This window comes from Pseudoliparis swirei, chromosome 11 (assembly GCF_029220125.1).
Source record: "Pseudoliparis swirei isolate HS2019 ecotype Mariana Trench chromosome 11, NWPU_hadal_v1, whole genome shotgun sequence".
Lineage (NCBI taxonomy): Eukaryota > Metazoa > Chordata > Actinopteri > Perciformes > Liparidae > Pseudoliparis > Pseudoliparis swirei.
Window position 1 is genome coordinate 17,426,988 of NC_079398.1, and position 15,010 is coordinate 17,441,997.

Consider the following 15,010-nt stretch of genomic DNA (forward strand, 5'->3'; position numbering starts at 1 on the left):
TATATTTACTAGTCACATAATTTACTGTCAAAAAACGAATCAATTAATAGTTTCAGCTCTGGACCTCAATAATTATTTTCCAGAATTGAATACAAACGTCTTCACTCATAACTAAAATAAATGAGACGTCCACTAGAGGGAGTTGTGAGAGTACGTGAAGTCGTGTTATTGTCCCAGCGCTCCCTCTAGTGGCCGTCTGGGGAACTACATCCCAGATCACTTGAGCCAGCAGGAGAGAAACGTCCTACAGGCTGAAGGTCAAAGATAATCTGGAGGTAAATGTTTCACACCGATAAGAAGAATTCCTTCAATAAGAAAAAACACATTGCAGGAGAATATCTTTCACTGATAACCAATAAATCGGAAGTGGTTTCAGACAATCAGATTATCTTCAGCGTGTTAAATGTTGTCCCTGCTGGCCACCGTACTTTCTCTATGATATATAAAAAATACTAAAAAATTATACTTTGGCCAGAATAAAAAATCTTCCGATTCTCTTTATTATATTTATATATATATATATATCTTTATTTATTTTCTTAATGAAGTATTTGTTTCTATTAGGGCAACGAGATGTTTTGTGTATATTTTGATATTAAGATCAAATCAATAAAAGGACTAAAACCACAATAAAAATACTACGTCCCAAGTGAGAGTCCTGAGTACTTCATTAAAATCTGGAAAATGTATTTAAGTATTTCAAATATAATATTTGATATTATTACTAATGAATGAATGTAAAAATAGCTTTTACTGAAACCAAGTAATTATATAAAATATGGATTAATCTGCTGAATACATTGTTCTGATTGGTTTATTAAAATTATAATTATTAAAAATGATCTTTGATGGTTTTAATTTCCAACAACCTTCAGTTTCAGATCTAAGAAGCTGAAACCACCAAAATGTTGACCAATAAGCTCATTGATTAATTGACTTTTTAAAAGTTATTTTTTCACAGAAACTGAAGCCGTCGAAGACGTGAAGTAAAGACAAATACTCAAACATGTACCACGGTAAATTAACTCTTTAGGAACAGGGAGAGAAACGCCAATAGAAACACCATGGGAATATAGATGGGGCAATATAAACTGGTCAATAGAAACAGCAATAGAAACAGGGATAGAAAAGTCAATAGAAACAGGGATAAAGAAACGCCAATAGAAACAGGGATAGAAACGGCAATATAAACTCCAATAGAAATTGGGACAGAAACAACGATAGAAACAAGAATATGAACAGCAATAGAAACTGGGCAATAGAAACGAGGCCATAGAAACAGGGATATAAACAGGTATAGAAACTACAATAAAAACAGGGATATAAACGCCAACAGAAACGTGGATATAAACGACAATAGAAACAGGATTATGAACAACAATAGAAACATCAATAGAAATAAGGATAGAAACAGATAGAAAGACGGATAGAAAGAGAGATAGAAACAGGGATAATATAAACAACAATAGAAACAGGATTATGAACATCAATAGAAACATCAATAGAAATAAGGATAGAAACAGATAGAAAGACACAGATAGAAAGAGAAATAGAAACAGGGATAAAATAAACAACAACTGGAATGGGCACTCGGTAGAGCGCATACCTTCGCATATCACAAGATTGGACATTGAATTATGAACATTTTGGCATTAGTTACATGCCAATTGGATATAAATTGACCGCGCTATGGTAAAAAGAAGATGTTGACCTTTTCATGACCTTAAACATGACCTTTGACCCGATCGATCCCAAAATCTAATCAAATGGTCTCCGGATAATAACCAATCATCCCACCAAATTTCATGCGATTCGGTTTAATACTTTTTTACTTAAGCGAATAACACGCATACAAATAAATAAATAAACTAGAATGGGCACTCGGTAGAGCGCATACCTTTGCATATCACAAGATTGGGCATTGAATTATGAACATTTTGGCATGAGTTGCATGCCAATTGGATACAAATTGACCGTGCTATGGTAAAAGGAAGATTTTGACCTTTTCATGACCTTGACCTTTGACCCGATTGATCCCAAAATCTAATCAAATAGTCCCCAGATAATAAACAATCATCTCACCAAATTTCATGCGATTCAAGAAGATGTTGACCTTTCCATGACCTTGACCTTTGACCCGATCGATCCCAAAATCTAATCAAATGGTCCCCGGATAATAACCAATCATCCCACCAAATTTCATGCGATTCGGTTTAAAACTTTTTTACTTAAGCGAATAACACACATACAAATAAATAAATAAACTAGAATGGGCACTCGGTAGAGCGCATACCTTCGCATATCACAAGATTGGGCATTGAATTATGAACATTTTGGCATGAGTTGCATGCCAATTGGATACAAATTGACCGTGCTATGGTAAAAGGACGATTTTGACCTTTTCATGACCTTGACCTTTGACCCGATTGATCCCAAAATCTAATCAAATAGTCCCCAGATAATAAACAATCATCTCACCAAATTTCATGCGATTCAAGAAGATGTTGACCTTTCCATGACCTTGACCTTTGACCCGATCGATCCCAAAATCTAATCAAATGGTCCCCGGATAATAACCAATCACCCCACCAAATTTCATGCGATTCAAGAAGATGTTGACCTTTTCATGACCTTGACCTTTGACCCGATCGATCCCAAAATCTAATCAAATAGTCCCCAGATAATAAACAATCATCTCACCAAATTTCATGCGATTCAAGAAGATGTTGACCTTGACCTTTGACCCGATCGATCCCAAAATCTAATCAAATGGTCCCCGGATAATAACCAATCACCCCACCAAATTTCATGCGATTCAAGAAGATGTTGACCTTTTCATGACCTTGACTTTTGACCCGATCGATCCCAAAATCTAATCAAATGGTCCCCGGATAATAACCAATCATCCCACCAAATTTCATGCGATTCGGTTTAAAACTTTTTTTGTTATGCGAATAACACGCATACAAATAAATAAATACACGCCGATCAAAACATAACCTTCCGCATTTTCAATGCGAAGGTAATAATAGAAACAGGATTATGAACAGCAATAGAAACATCAATAGAAAGACGGATAGAAACACAGATAGAAAGAGGCATAGAAACGGGGATAATATAAACAACTATAACAGAAGCAGCAACGATAGACACGTTGACAATAGAAACCCGGCGCTCACCTCCGGTGGCCACGAACTGGCCCACGGCCGCCGAGCCTCCTCCGCCCGTCTCCACGAACTCCACCTCAGACACGATGATGTTGTCTTCCAGCACCGAGCCGCAGGTCATGCACACGGCGTCGCCGCGCGCCGCGTCCACGTCGATGTCGGCGCCGCCGCAGTTCCTGCACACCTTGGAGCTCATGGCGGCGCTCGGTCGGCCGCTAAGCATCATGGGAAAAAACACACACATTACACAGGCGAGAAATTACTAAAACGTTAGATTTGTCTACTTATATACTACATGCTCGTACTTTTATACTACATGCGAGTACTTTTATACTACATGCGAGTACTTTTATACTACATGCGAGTAGTTATATACTACATGCGAGTACTTTTATACTACATGCGAGTAGTTATATACTACATGCTAGTACTTTTATACTACATGCTAGTAGTTATATACTACATGCTAGTACTTTTATACTACATGCTAGTACTTTTATACTACATGCTAGTAGTTATATACTACATGCTAGTACTTTTATACTACATGCTCGTACTTTTATACTACATGCTCGTACTTTTATACTACATGCTAGTACTTTTATACTACATGCTAGTAGTTTATACTACATGCTAGTACTTTTATACTACATGCTAGTAGTTATATACTACGTGCTAGTACTTTAATACTACATGCTCGTACTTTTATACTACATGCTCGTACTTTTATACTACATGCAGTACTACATGCAGTGCTTTATACTACATGCGAGTACTTTTATACTACATGCTAGTACTTTTATACTACATGCTAGTACTTTTATACTACATGCTAGTAGTTATATACTACATGCTAGTACTTTTATACTACATGCTAGTACTTTTATACTACATGCTAGTAGTTATATACTACATGCTAGTACTTTTATACGACATGCTAGTACTTTTATACTACATGCTAGTAGTTATATACTACATGCTAGTACTTTTATACTACATGCTAGTACTTTTATACGACATGCTAGTAGTTATATACTACATGCTAGTACTTTTATACTACATGCTAGTAGTTATATACTACATGCTAGTACTTTTATACTACATGCTAGTAGTTATATACTACATGCTAGTACTTTTATACTACATGCTCGTACTTTTATACTACATGCTAGTACTTTTATACTACATGCTCGTACTTTTATACTACATGCTCGTACTTTTATACTACATGCTAGTACTTTTATACTACATGCTAGTAGTTATATACTACATGCTAGTACTTTTATACTACATGCTAGTACTTTTATACTACATGCTAGTACTTATATACTACATGCTAGTACTTTTATACTACATGCTAGTACTTTTATACTACATGCTAGTAGTTATATACTACATGCTAGTAGTTATATACTACATGCTAGTACTTTTATACTACATGCTAGTAGTTATATACTACATGCTAGTACTTTTATACTACATGCTAGTAGTTATATACTACATGCTAGTAGTTTTATACTACATGCTAGTACTTTTATAATACATGCTAGTACTTTTATAATACATGCTAGTAGTTATATACTACATGCTAGTAGTTATATACTACATGCTAGTAGTTTTATACTACATGCTAGTAGTTATATACTACATGCTAGTAGTTATATACTACATGCTAGTACTTTTATACTACATGCTAGTAGTTATATACTACATGCTAGTACTTTTATACTACATGCTAGTACTTTTATACTACATGCTAGTACTTTTATACTACATGCTAGTAGTTATATACTACATGCTAGTACTTTTATACTACATGCTAGTAGTTATATACTACATGCTAGTAGTTTTATACTACATGCTAGTACTTTTATAATACATGCTAGTAGTTATATACTACATGCTAGTAGTTTTATACTACATGCTAGTACTTTTATACTACATGCTAGTAGTTATATACTACATGCTAGTACTTTTATACTACATGCTAGTACTTTTATACTACATGCTAGTACTTTTATACTACATGCTAGTACTTTTATACTACATGCTAGTACTTTTATACTACATGCTAGTACTTTTATACTACATGCTAGTACTTTTATACTACATGCTAGTACTTTTATACTACATGCTAGTACTTTTATACTACATGCTAGTACTTTTATACTACATGCTAGTACTTTTATACTACATGCTAGTACTTTTATACTACATGCTAGTACTTTTATACTACATGCTAGTAGTTATATACTACATGCTAGTAGTTATATACTACATGCTAGTACTTTTATACTACATGCTAGTAGTTATATACTACATGCTAGTACTTTTATACTACATGCTAGTAGTTATATACTACATGCTAGTACTTTTATACTACATGCTAGTACTTTTATACTACATGCTAGTAGTTATATACTACATGCTAGTACTTTTATACTACATGCTAGTAGTTATATACTACATGCTAGTACTTTTATACTACATGCTAGTACTTTTATACTACATGCTAGTAGTTATATACTACATGCTAGTACTTTTATACTACATGCTAGTACTTTTATACTACATGCTAGTAGTTATATACTACATGCTAGTACTTTTATACTACATGCTAGTAGTTATATACTACATGCTAGTAGTTTTATACTACATGCTAGTACTTTTATACTACATGCTAGTCATTTTATACTACAGTAGTTTAAATGCATGCCATTTACTTATAACAGAGTATTTCTACAGCGTTATATCACCACTACTACTTGTGGTACTTTGTGATGCTAGTACTTTCACTACGATCGGGCTCTTCCGGTTCGGTCCGCAGTGATTCTGCAGAACCTCCCCGGGCTCTGCTCTCATTGGCCGGTCAGCTACGTGGCACTGACCCCGGATCAGCCAGCTCAGCGCGTTTACTTCTTCAGCCCGACCGGGAGGTCATTTTACGGGATAACAGTTCCCAAACCGCAACCGCGGAGCGCGTGACATGTCCCCCCGTTTACATCCGGTCGTAATTCATTATATTTGTTATTTTAATTGGTATAAAAACTGTAAAAAAACGAGAAGCAACTGAACGCCTCCCACGTTGACAGCTGGGCACTGGGAAGCTAACAGGGCGATGCTAGCCGCTAAACACACTTTAACACACGTAAAGATGACGTAATGAAGGTTTAATAATCACAGCAGCCTCGCGGGAAGTTAACACACACACACACATACACACACTTACACAAACAAACACACCGAGCGGTGTTACGTACCTTCAGTCCGGTGAACAGTAACCGTCTCGCTGCCACGCCGGGTCCGCCCGCGTGTCGCCCTCCACACCTCGAGCGCTTTCTGCAAATTAACGTGACGTCGTCGGTGTTTTCCGGTAACCGGGAGTCTTACCGCCGTGACGAGGGAGCAGTCGGTACCGTGACCGCGCTCAGAGCTTTTTGCTTAATGCTGTAACGTCTGTGCAATCCTCAACACAACACACCCAACATGTGCGTTTCACACCGCGGAATCACGGGCGAGACCAACTTCGGGCCGAGTGGGGGGGTGCGCGGTCACGGTGTTGGTTACTTTATATTATAATAGGGAAGATTTTATCTTCTTTTTTTTAATGTGATGTGAATAATGATCGCTAGCTGTATGGGGAAGTTAGGAAATGTATCATTAGCAACGAAGTTGGTATTTAAAGAGTAAACACCGGCAACGGAATCCCCTCCGCGTGTAATTCGATTACATTTATTTAGTAGAGCCCAAAATCACGAATTACAAACTTCCCTCAGAGGGCTTTACAATCTGTGCATTTACATCCCTGAAAACATGAGGACATTATGAATGAGAATGCAATGTTCTCTTCAGTTTATCTACGAATGGAGGAATCCACGTTTCCCCATAAAGACACATTCGACTCAACAAAATGTACAAACACTTGGATTTTTATTCACAACAGATTAACCAACAAAGTGAGAAGAAGCAGTTTTAATAGATGAAGCTCCGGGATCAGGTTTAAAGTGCAGGTACAAAGAAGATCACAGCAGGATCATTGGCTTTATGATACATAATAATCACAAATATTGGCATAACAGGGATCTTTAAACATGTTTAAAGCTGTCACATGTGCTTTAAATGGAAGTACAGAATGTAATAAAAATTAAACTGTAGAAATTTAAAAAAGCTCTTTGATGTTTTATGATTAAAAAGGGGCAAGTGTTGTATTTTTTTCCAAATATATCACCGGATTCAGATGTTAAAACCTGACGGTGTATCTTATTTTAGACTCCCAGAGGCCAACGTGATCATCTGTTCAGCTCCTTCACAACTAGCAGCTCCTTCCTGGAGGAACTCCTATGGTTTAACTTCTTAGGTGAGCAGCGTATAAAAATAAACTTTACGGTACAAAGTGGAGGTGCTGTACGTCCTCAGTGACAGAAAAGTTCAAACGGGAACTAACTAACCCAGTTCTGTTCTACGTAAAAAAGCCGAGAACACTGAATACATCACGTAGTGTTAGAGACCAGGCATTTAAAATGTGACTGTTGTGACAACAAATACTCATAAAAAAGTCTTATCAAGGTCCATTTATTGAATGCTTTTAATGCCAAGCAGGAGCAGCTAACAGCTAACGGCTAATGCTTAACAGCTAACTCCGCCACAAACGGCCGAGCAAATGAGATCTACGATAGAGGCGAAGTCCCTCCCCTTCCGAAGTCCTGCCTTATTTTGGGAGGAATCAAACGTTTCCGTTTAATTTTTGCCATGAATTAACAAATGAAAGAGATAGTTTTTGCATTGGTTTAGCAAGTAGCTCGACGTGTAGCATGTAAATCGACGTGTAGCTTGACGTGTAGCATGTAGCTCGACATGTAGCATGTAACTAGACATACAGCGCGACGTATAGCTCGACGTGTAGCGTGTAGCTCGATGTGTAACTCGACGAGTAGCGTGTAGCTCCACGTGTAGCCCCACGCTTCTCTTGAGGAAAGCTCCTCGAAGGCTCAACCAAAACCGAACAGCATTCGATTGATGGAGGAAAAAACTAAGAAAAGTAATTATTGTTTACAAATATTACAAAACTACACACAACACACACAACTCGTGTTAAAAGTAGGAATAGTTGACAAAATAGTTCATACAAAACTTCAATACATGAAACTACATTAAAAGCATTCATTCGTGTTTTCACAACGTGTTAAATCAGAGTTAATCTGGAAGTAATCGTAGTTTATATCACAATTTACAGAGAAGAAGCAGAAACAGCCTCTTAAAGGACAAATCCAACTATCTTCCTTCGCTTTGTGGTTACAGCAGAGATGTTCTTTGTCCTTTGCGTTTCAGGATATTTTCCCAGAATGCCTTTCACTCCTGTTTCTTCAAGGTGGATTGACCTTTAGCCTGCACTAACCCGCCCTACGTGCAGGCACGTGCACAGATAGACCCCTAGTGGTGCTCAAGCTCCTCCCCTTTTGCCCTGGATGAGAAGTGTCCTTTCTGCTGGAGACAAATTTTTTTCTTCATTAATCAGTATTTAAGAATAAAATTTAATCTCTGTCATCAATTCCCCCCAAATGTGTTTCGATATATGACGGGGCATTTATTTGAGTTCTTGTGAGAATTTCGCCCCGACACGCTCCGCGCCGCTCACGAGCCCCCGCTGCGCACCTCCCTCCGCCTCCTCACGCCTCCTCACGTCGCCCCCCCCCTCCTCCACTTAGAACGCAGTGCTCCTCGCGCCACGCCAAACGGGTCACCCTCCTTCTCCTCTGACCCGCGGCATCAAACAAACAGGTAATGCCGGTGTGTGTGCAATCCCAAGACGGTTTGGAGATAAATTAACCACGTCGACATTAGCGCTGCGGAAAATTTGACGTCGCAACTGGTCCGCCGTTTCCTAAAGAAATAAACAAACAAAAGACTTCCGAAATCCGTGGTTTCAAAGCCTTGTCCGGCTGTTTACTGACGTCATGTTTAATGAAGAGAGAGAGGGAGAGATATCCCGGCAGGCATCTTCTTTGTGTTGTATAAATGCTTTTTAGACAAGTTCGAAAGTATGTTGAACTTATTAATTCATTTTATAAATGTCACAAGAATTCAATGCTAGCTCTCGGTGTCGTGCTATCCTTGTGCCACATTGTTTTATGCGGTATGTTTCTCTTTGTTTTGTCTGTTCCAGTTTTACAAAGATCAATCTTGTATGAACATTGCAGAGGGTGAAAAGAGTAAACTATCTCCTAACCGAGAGTGAGGTCATGCCCGGAAATATCAGACTGAGGCTTTCGAACGTTTTTACAGAGGTTTGATATTTCCCGGCATTTTCCCGCATTTCCCGAGCCGTCGAGGTTAGTAAAGTTGTTTATTATTTGGCATTTTTCGCTCCTATCCTTTTGTAAATAAAAACTAATTGTAATGTTAATAAACAATGTCATTTTGTTCAGCTCTCATGTCTTCTCACGACACAATGTGTTTTAGGTGTTGCGAGCAACTAATTACTTAACTTCAAGTTACAGCGATCAATAGAAAATTCATTTTGCCGATTGTTGCCCTTTATTGGGGGCTTGAGTACCTGCCCCCCAAAATGTCTGTGCACGTGCCTGCCTACGTGGATCCGTAAAGTGTGATTTCTCTTGTTTAATAAAATTCCAGAGGACACAAAAGAACTCCAGCTTATATATAGAATTATTAAAACATCTGCATCTATCTCTAAGGTCATGAAATATGCTTTATAAAAAGGTGTAACGACACATTTAAGTTCAATCGTATCAAAAGTATCATGTAGCTCCCAAAAAAAATTATATATTAGAGAAAGTAAAAGCACTGGAATTTAAAAACCTCCCAGAAACCAGCAGAGACCCAGTCCTCTGGGCTCGGGGTGGTCAGCTGCAGCAAGAAGACCGGCCGTTGTGTGGTGAGATGTAAAAAGTGTTATCGAGGTAATAAAGTGTTCTGTGTATCAATCAACTGGCATCAAGGAACAAGAAGCAGAACCAGAACCGTCGTTAATAAAAACCCAAACAAGACCGATCCCCCCATTGGGGTCCGGGTCCACGGTGGTCAGCGTGAGGGGCCGTCGGCACGTCACTGGTCCCGAGCTTCATACAGCAGTTTGGCCGCCTGTGAGGAGATGATAGAAAAATACATCGAAATATATATAAAACACACATTATATGACAACAGATGCAGTCAAACACAACCTGCACACTCTGACGTCCTCACAAAAATTTCATTTCTTTGTCAACAACTTTTTAGATCCTGATTAATTGTGAGGGAAGCAATTTCACCTGCAGTTACCGTGTATCACCACCAGAGAGCTTCATGTTACGATGTGTTTACACAAAGTCAGCAGGGACAGACTTCTACACCATAAACAAACACACATGGTTGTGTCTGTGGTTGTGAGTGTGTCTCTGTGTGTGTGTGTGTGTGTGTGTGTGTGTGTACCTTGTGCATCGCAGTCAGCCACAGCGAGGCCGCCTTCTTGTCGTCAGCGGCCTCCACGCGGAGCTGCTGGGGGTCCTGGGAGCCCATCGGCCTGTATTGGAGCAGCATGCCGCTGGCACGGGACGCCCCTCCTACACACACACACAGACACAAGTTTATTTTATGTTGTCTTGGCTTTTAATTGTATTTAGATGAATGTGTTCTTTCTTTTGATGTTTTACATTCAACGCTTTAAATTAAATTAAATGTTTGATCTCAATAAGTGTGCATGGATTCATGCACACACACACACATGCAAAGAGACATGAAGGAAATTAAAATTAAAATGAAGGATCAGAGAAACAAAAAACAAAAACAAAAATCTGTTTTTCAAAATAAAATGCGGCCCCAGAAGAACGATAAGGAGGAGAAAGGAGGAAGGGTTTTTTGGACAAATCGTGCACATTTCCAAACCTTCAGAGACACAACGACTGTCCAGCAGACTGGTGTAAGTGTGAATGTCATTCTCTGAGGAGGAGGAGGAGGAGGAGCCACGACCACCAGAGTCAAAGTAGCAGAGGACAAAAGAGTTAGTTAAATGTCTCTGGTGAGTGATTCAACTCCAGAACACAAAGTAATCTAAAATACAAGAAGCTCCACTAATTTAAACATTAGAAAGAATAAAAGAAGTGGGGCGGGGGGGCTCACCTCCTGGACTGGAGCCGTCCATCAGGATCTGCATGCTGGAGATCCGAGACAACTCCACCTCAAAGTGACTTTCTCCATCAAGGAACAGATATCTGCAGTAAAACCACAGAAGAAGAAGAAGAAGAAGAAGAAGAAGAAGAAGAAGAAGAAGAAATCGAGGCGGTTTAACGAACATTGAGGAAGAAGGTTTGATATAAATAGAGGATGAAGTTGTGCGTTCCTCTTCATCGTGTTGGGTCTAAAGGTGTAAACACCTGTGGTTGTTGGAGAGGCGACTCGTCATCGTCTCAGACTTCTCTGACGACCCCAAAGTGACGACGAAGGTCCCGCCTGCAAATATAAATATACATAATATAAATATCCACAATATAAATATCCACAATATAAATATACATAATATAATATAAATATACATCATTTAAATATAAATAATATAAGTATACATGTAAGTTAAATATTGTGGTGCTGCAGAAGACACATTACATTCTATAAACCTCTTCATTTGGTGAAGACCCTCACACACACAAAAACATAAATATTTAATTTATTTAATAATTTGAATAATCATGTAAATAAAATCTGAATTGTTTCCGATATTGCAAATTCAAAAACTTAAAACTTCACAAAGATGTTTAGGAAGGAAGGAATTTGGAATAATGAATCAATATGATGCAATAATTAATCAATATGATGCAATATGATGCAATAATTAAGGAATATGATGCAATAATTAAGCAATATGATGCAATAACGAGGCATCTCTTCCAGCCAAAAACATTCAAAATGTCTCCCCGAGAAGACCAACTTGCGAGTTAGTAAGATTTCTCTAATCCATATCCGAGTGTCTGATCAGAAAACATATTTATTATTTTGATTATTGATCGATCGTTTGTCGAATATTCTTTAGTTGGTGTTTTAAATCATCGTAACTGAATATCTTAGAGGTTTATTTTGCAATATGAAGATGTCAAAAACACACTGAGCAGATTAGTCGTGTATTTCATGTTTCAACTACATTTAACATTAAGAAGTTTCTTTCTTTCTTTCGCCAATCACAGCTCAGCAGTACTAGCCAATCACAGCCCAGGAGGGCGGGGCTTATTGAGACCTGATATTCTACATCACAAACGCCGGCTGAAGGCGCTGCAGATTTGTAAACACAGAGAATAAAGCCTCTCACCTCCCAGGAGCACTTTGATCTGCTTGTCGTAGAACTCCGCCTCCTTCTGGGACGCCAGGCTGCACTCGGCACACTGACGCACCGGATCCACGAAGCACATGCGGGGCAGCGCCACCTTCCTGCTGCAGCACTTATCACAGAAACAGCGGCCGCAGCGCCGACAGTGATGCTGCAGGAGACGGGAGGTATTGAACTCACCTCGTATGCAGGTCATATTAAATATAATAAGACTCCTCATGGGGTTATTCACTTCTTGAACTAATGCATTCATGAGTCCTCAAGGCCATTAAAGGCTCAGTCAGACATTTGACCTTTTAAATGTATCATCAAAGACTTCTGGGGGAATAACATGCAGCAACTATAACGGGCACTCGGTAGAGCGCATACCTTCGCGGCAGCCACTTTTTTGGTACCTTGTCATGACCTTGACCCTGATCGATCCCATGGTTTAATACTTTTTTTGTTATGCGAATAACACACATACAAATAAATACACAGCGATCAAAACATAACCTTCCGCATTCTCAGAATGCGAAGGTAATAATACATCCTGAAGCCTTCACAGTCTGAGTTGTGTTCAAGTTTGGGCAGAAAGTGGGAATTTTGACTACAGTTCATCTGGTGTGACAGAAGAAAACATGAAAGTGCAGCACTTTTTAAAAGAAGGCAGGAAATAAAACCTGATTGTTTGTCCAGAACAATGTGAAACACAAGGAGAACATTAACTACTTTTAGTGGATTTACATAAAGAAATTAAATGCAGACAAATACATCAACATGTTTAAACGTCAACATGTTAAAACTGCGTATGATATGTTACTTTAAGTTTAGTTTAAAAACAGGAGACAGACCTTTCTTCTGATGAAGTCAAACTTGGTGTCACACTGCATACATCTCGGGCACTGGAAGACAGGAAATGACAAACAAGAATTTACGCAACATGTCGGGGTGGATTCAGGTTCAACAGCAGCTCAGGAAAAACAAACGTTCTCTACATCTTTTTCAAGCTTTCTAACATTAAGTCAAACAAAACAGACTTGTACTGACATGTTGGTGTTGTTGCTGTGTGATTATTGACGCCTTAAAAAGACAACACATTTAGTGTACCAGAAGAATACAAGATGTCAGAAGTTAATCGTATGCTTTTCTTTCCAAAATTATTAAAATACGAAATGCAGGTCAATAACTACTTAACTGCATTTCAAAGAATAGACAATACTTTACTTTTAAATCAGTGGGTTTGTACTTGCAGTGTTTTTTCAGTTTGGAAAACAAACAAACAAACCGGAAGCTACCGCCTGACAAACCGGAAGCTGGCTCAGAGCAAACCATACGGCTGTTTTTTGTCGCTTTAACTGTCGCCAGTGAAGATATAACGTCGTGACTTTTGTGCGACAGTTAGTTTAGTTCGTTAACTAGCTGGTTATTGTGGTAAATACGCGGTTAGACGCGAGGCTGGCCATGTAACGCCTAGAGTCTTGCTGCCAGTTAGCCGCTGTTAGCGCGGAGGAAACCGGATGTCAGGAGGCTTTCCCCCTTGAAAATGAAAGCGCTTTACCCACAACAAATAAAGTGCATTTACACCAGTGCTGTGCAATGTTTTAGGAACTCACACGATTACTAAAACATTATGGAGGATTTACTGCCCAACATTTATAACATGTATAGACAAAGTACAGTATTTGAGTAAATTAAGTCGATTTCTCACTTCATACAGTTAATTGATTAAGCCAATCCCAAAAATCATCGACTCTCAAATGTGATTTTTTTTTTAGGTTTCAGCTTTGCAAATTCCTCCAATTACTAACATATAATATATATACTTATATTATTATGGCTAAACTAGGAAAGTGTACCATAACAGTAAGATTGTCTGAAAAGTGTCAATTTATACAATGAATAAATGTAGCCTCGTCATTATGTGTTCAAACAACAACAACAAACATAACATTTACTTAAAATCACTGCTTAACTTTAAATACTTACTTAACAAAATGCTGTTGAATTATTTTCAGTTCACAAACTGTGCTTTTACTTTGAAAATATCCACCGGAATAGCTCTGTTTGACAGCCTGTCCAGCTTCTCGCTTTTCTCGCAGCTTCGACATATTTCCCCCCGCCTCGCCTCACCTCTTTATCCGGGACCCACTGCGGCTCGTCGAGGGAGAAAGGGCTGTGAAAGGCGCCGTTCTCGGGCACCATTCGGAGGCCGCTGGAGCTCCGGACGAGCTTCTTCCCATCGGGCACCGCAGACATGTTCCCCCCGTTAGCAGCGTTCCTCCCCGGGTTGAACACAGGGACGCTGTCAGCCACGAAGTCCCGCCTGGACACGCCCTCCAATGGATGATTGACAGGGGCGTTGGACGAATGAAAACACAGAGATTATGTCACGTGGTGGCTTCGGTGGGAAGTGGAGTGTTTTGGTTTTTACAACTCCGCCAACAATGAGCACACATTGTAATTTATGCTAATTATAAACATTTACAAATTATATTTTTAACTGCTGCTGCTCACTAATATAATATACAATATAGTATAATATGCAATA

The 15,010-nt window shown here is 38.8% G+C and overlaps 2 protein-coding genes across 6 annotated transcripts in view; both read right to left on the reverse strand.

Moving 5' to 3' along the window:
* LOC130201087 (transcription factor IIIB 90 kDa subunit-like) overlaps nt 1-6,654 on the reverse strand; it is a 47,096-nt gene extending 40,442 nt beyond the window's left edge. For all 3 annotated transcript variants that reach the window (XM_056425779.1, XM_056425780.1, XM_056425781.1), the window contains exons 1-2: nt 6,428-6,654; nt 3,180-3,382 (exon numbers count right to left, since the gene is read on the reverse strand). In XM_056425779.1, coding sequence (XP_056281754.1) covers nt 3,180-3,363 — 184 coding nt within the window. In that variant the 5' untranslated portion in view covers nt 3,364-3,382; nt 6,428-6,654. The remainder of the gene's footprint in view (nt 1-3,179; nt 3,383-6,427) is intronic.
* Nucleotides 6,655-7,080: 426 nt separating this feature from the next.
* Nucleotides 7,081-14,744, reverse strand: zfyve21 (zinc finger, FYVE domain containing 21). Of its 3 annotated transcripts, XM_056427140.1 has the most exons (8): nt 14,593-14,741; nt 13,314-13,364; nt 12,463-12,631; nt 11,537-11,612; nt 11,283-11,374; nt 11,049-11,102; nt 10,596-10,726; nt 7,081-10,268 (listed from the first exon to the last, which is right to left on the reverse strand). In XM_056427140.1, exons 1-8 carry the CDS (start codon nt 14,716-14,718, stop codon nt 10,233-10,235), a joined length of 735 nt encoding a protein of 244 aa, XP_056283115.1. In that variant the 5' UTR covers nt 14,719-14,741; the 3' UTR covers nt 7,081-10,232. The 3 variants fall into 3 exon arrangements, with proteins under 3 accessions (XP_056283115.1, XP_056283117.1, XP_056283116.1); XM_056427142.1 differs by lacking the exon at nt 11,049-11,102 and having other exon boundaries at nt 14,593-14,743; XM_056427141.1 differs by lacking the exons at nt 7,081-10,268; nt 10,596-10,726 and having other exon boundaries at nt 10,739-11,102; nt 14,593-14,744.
* Nucleotides 14,745-15,010: the final 266 nt, after the last annotated feature.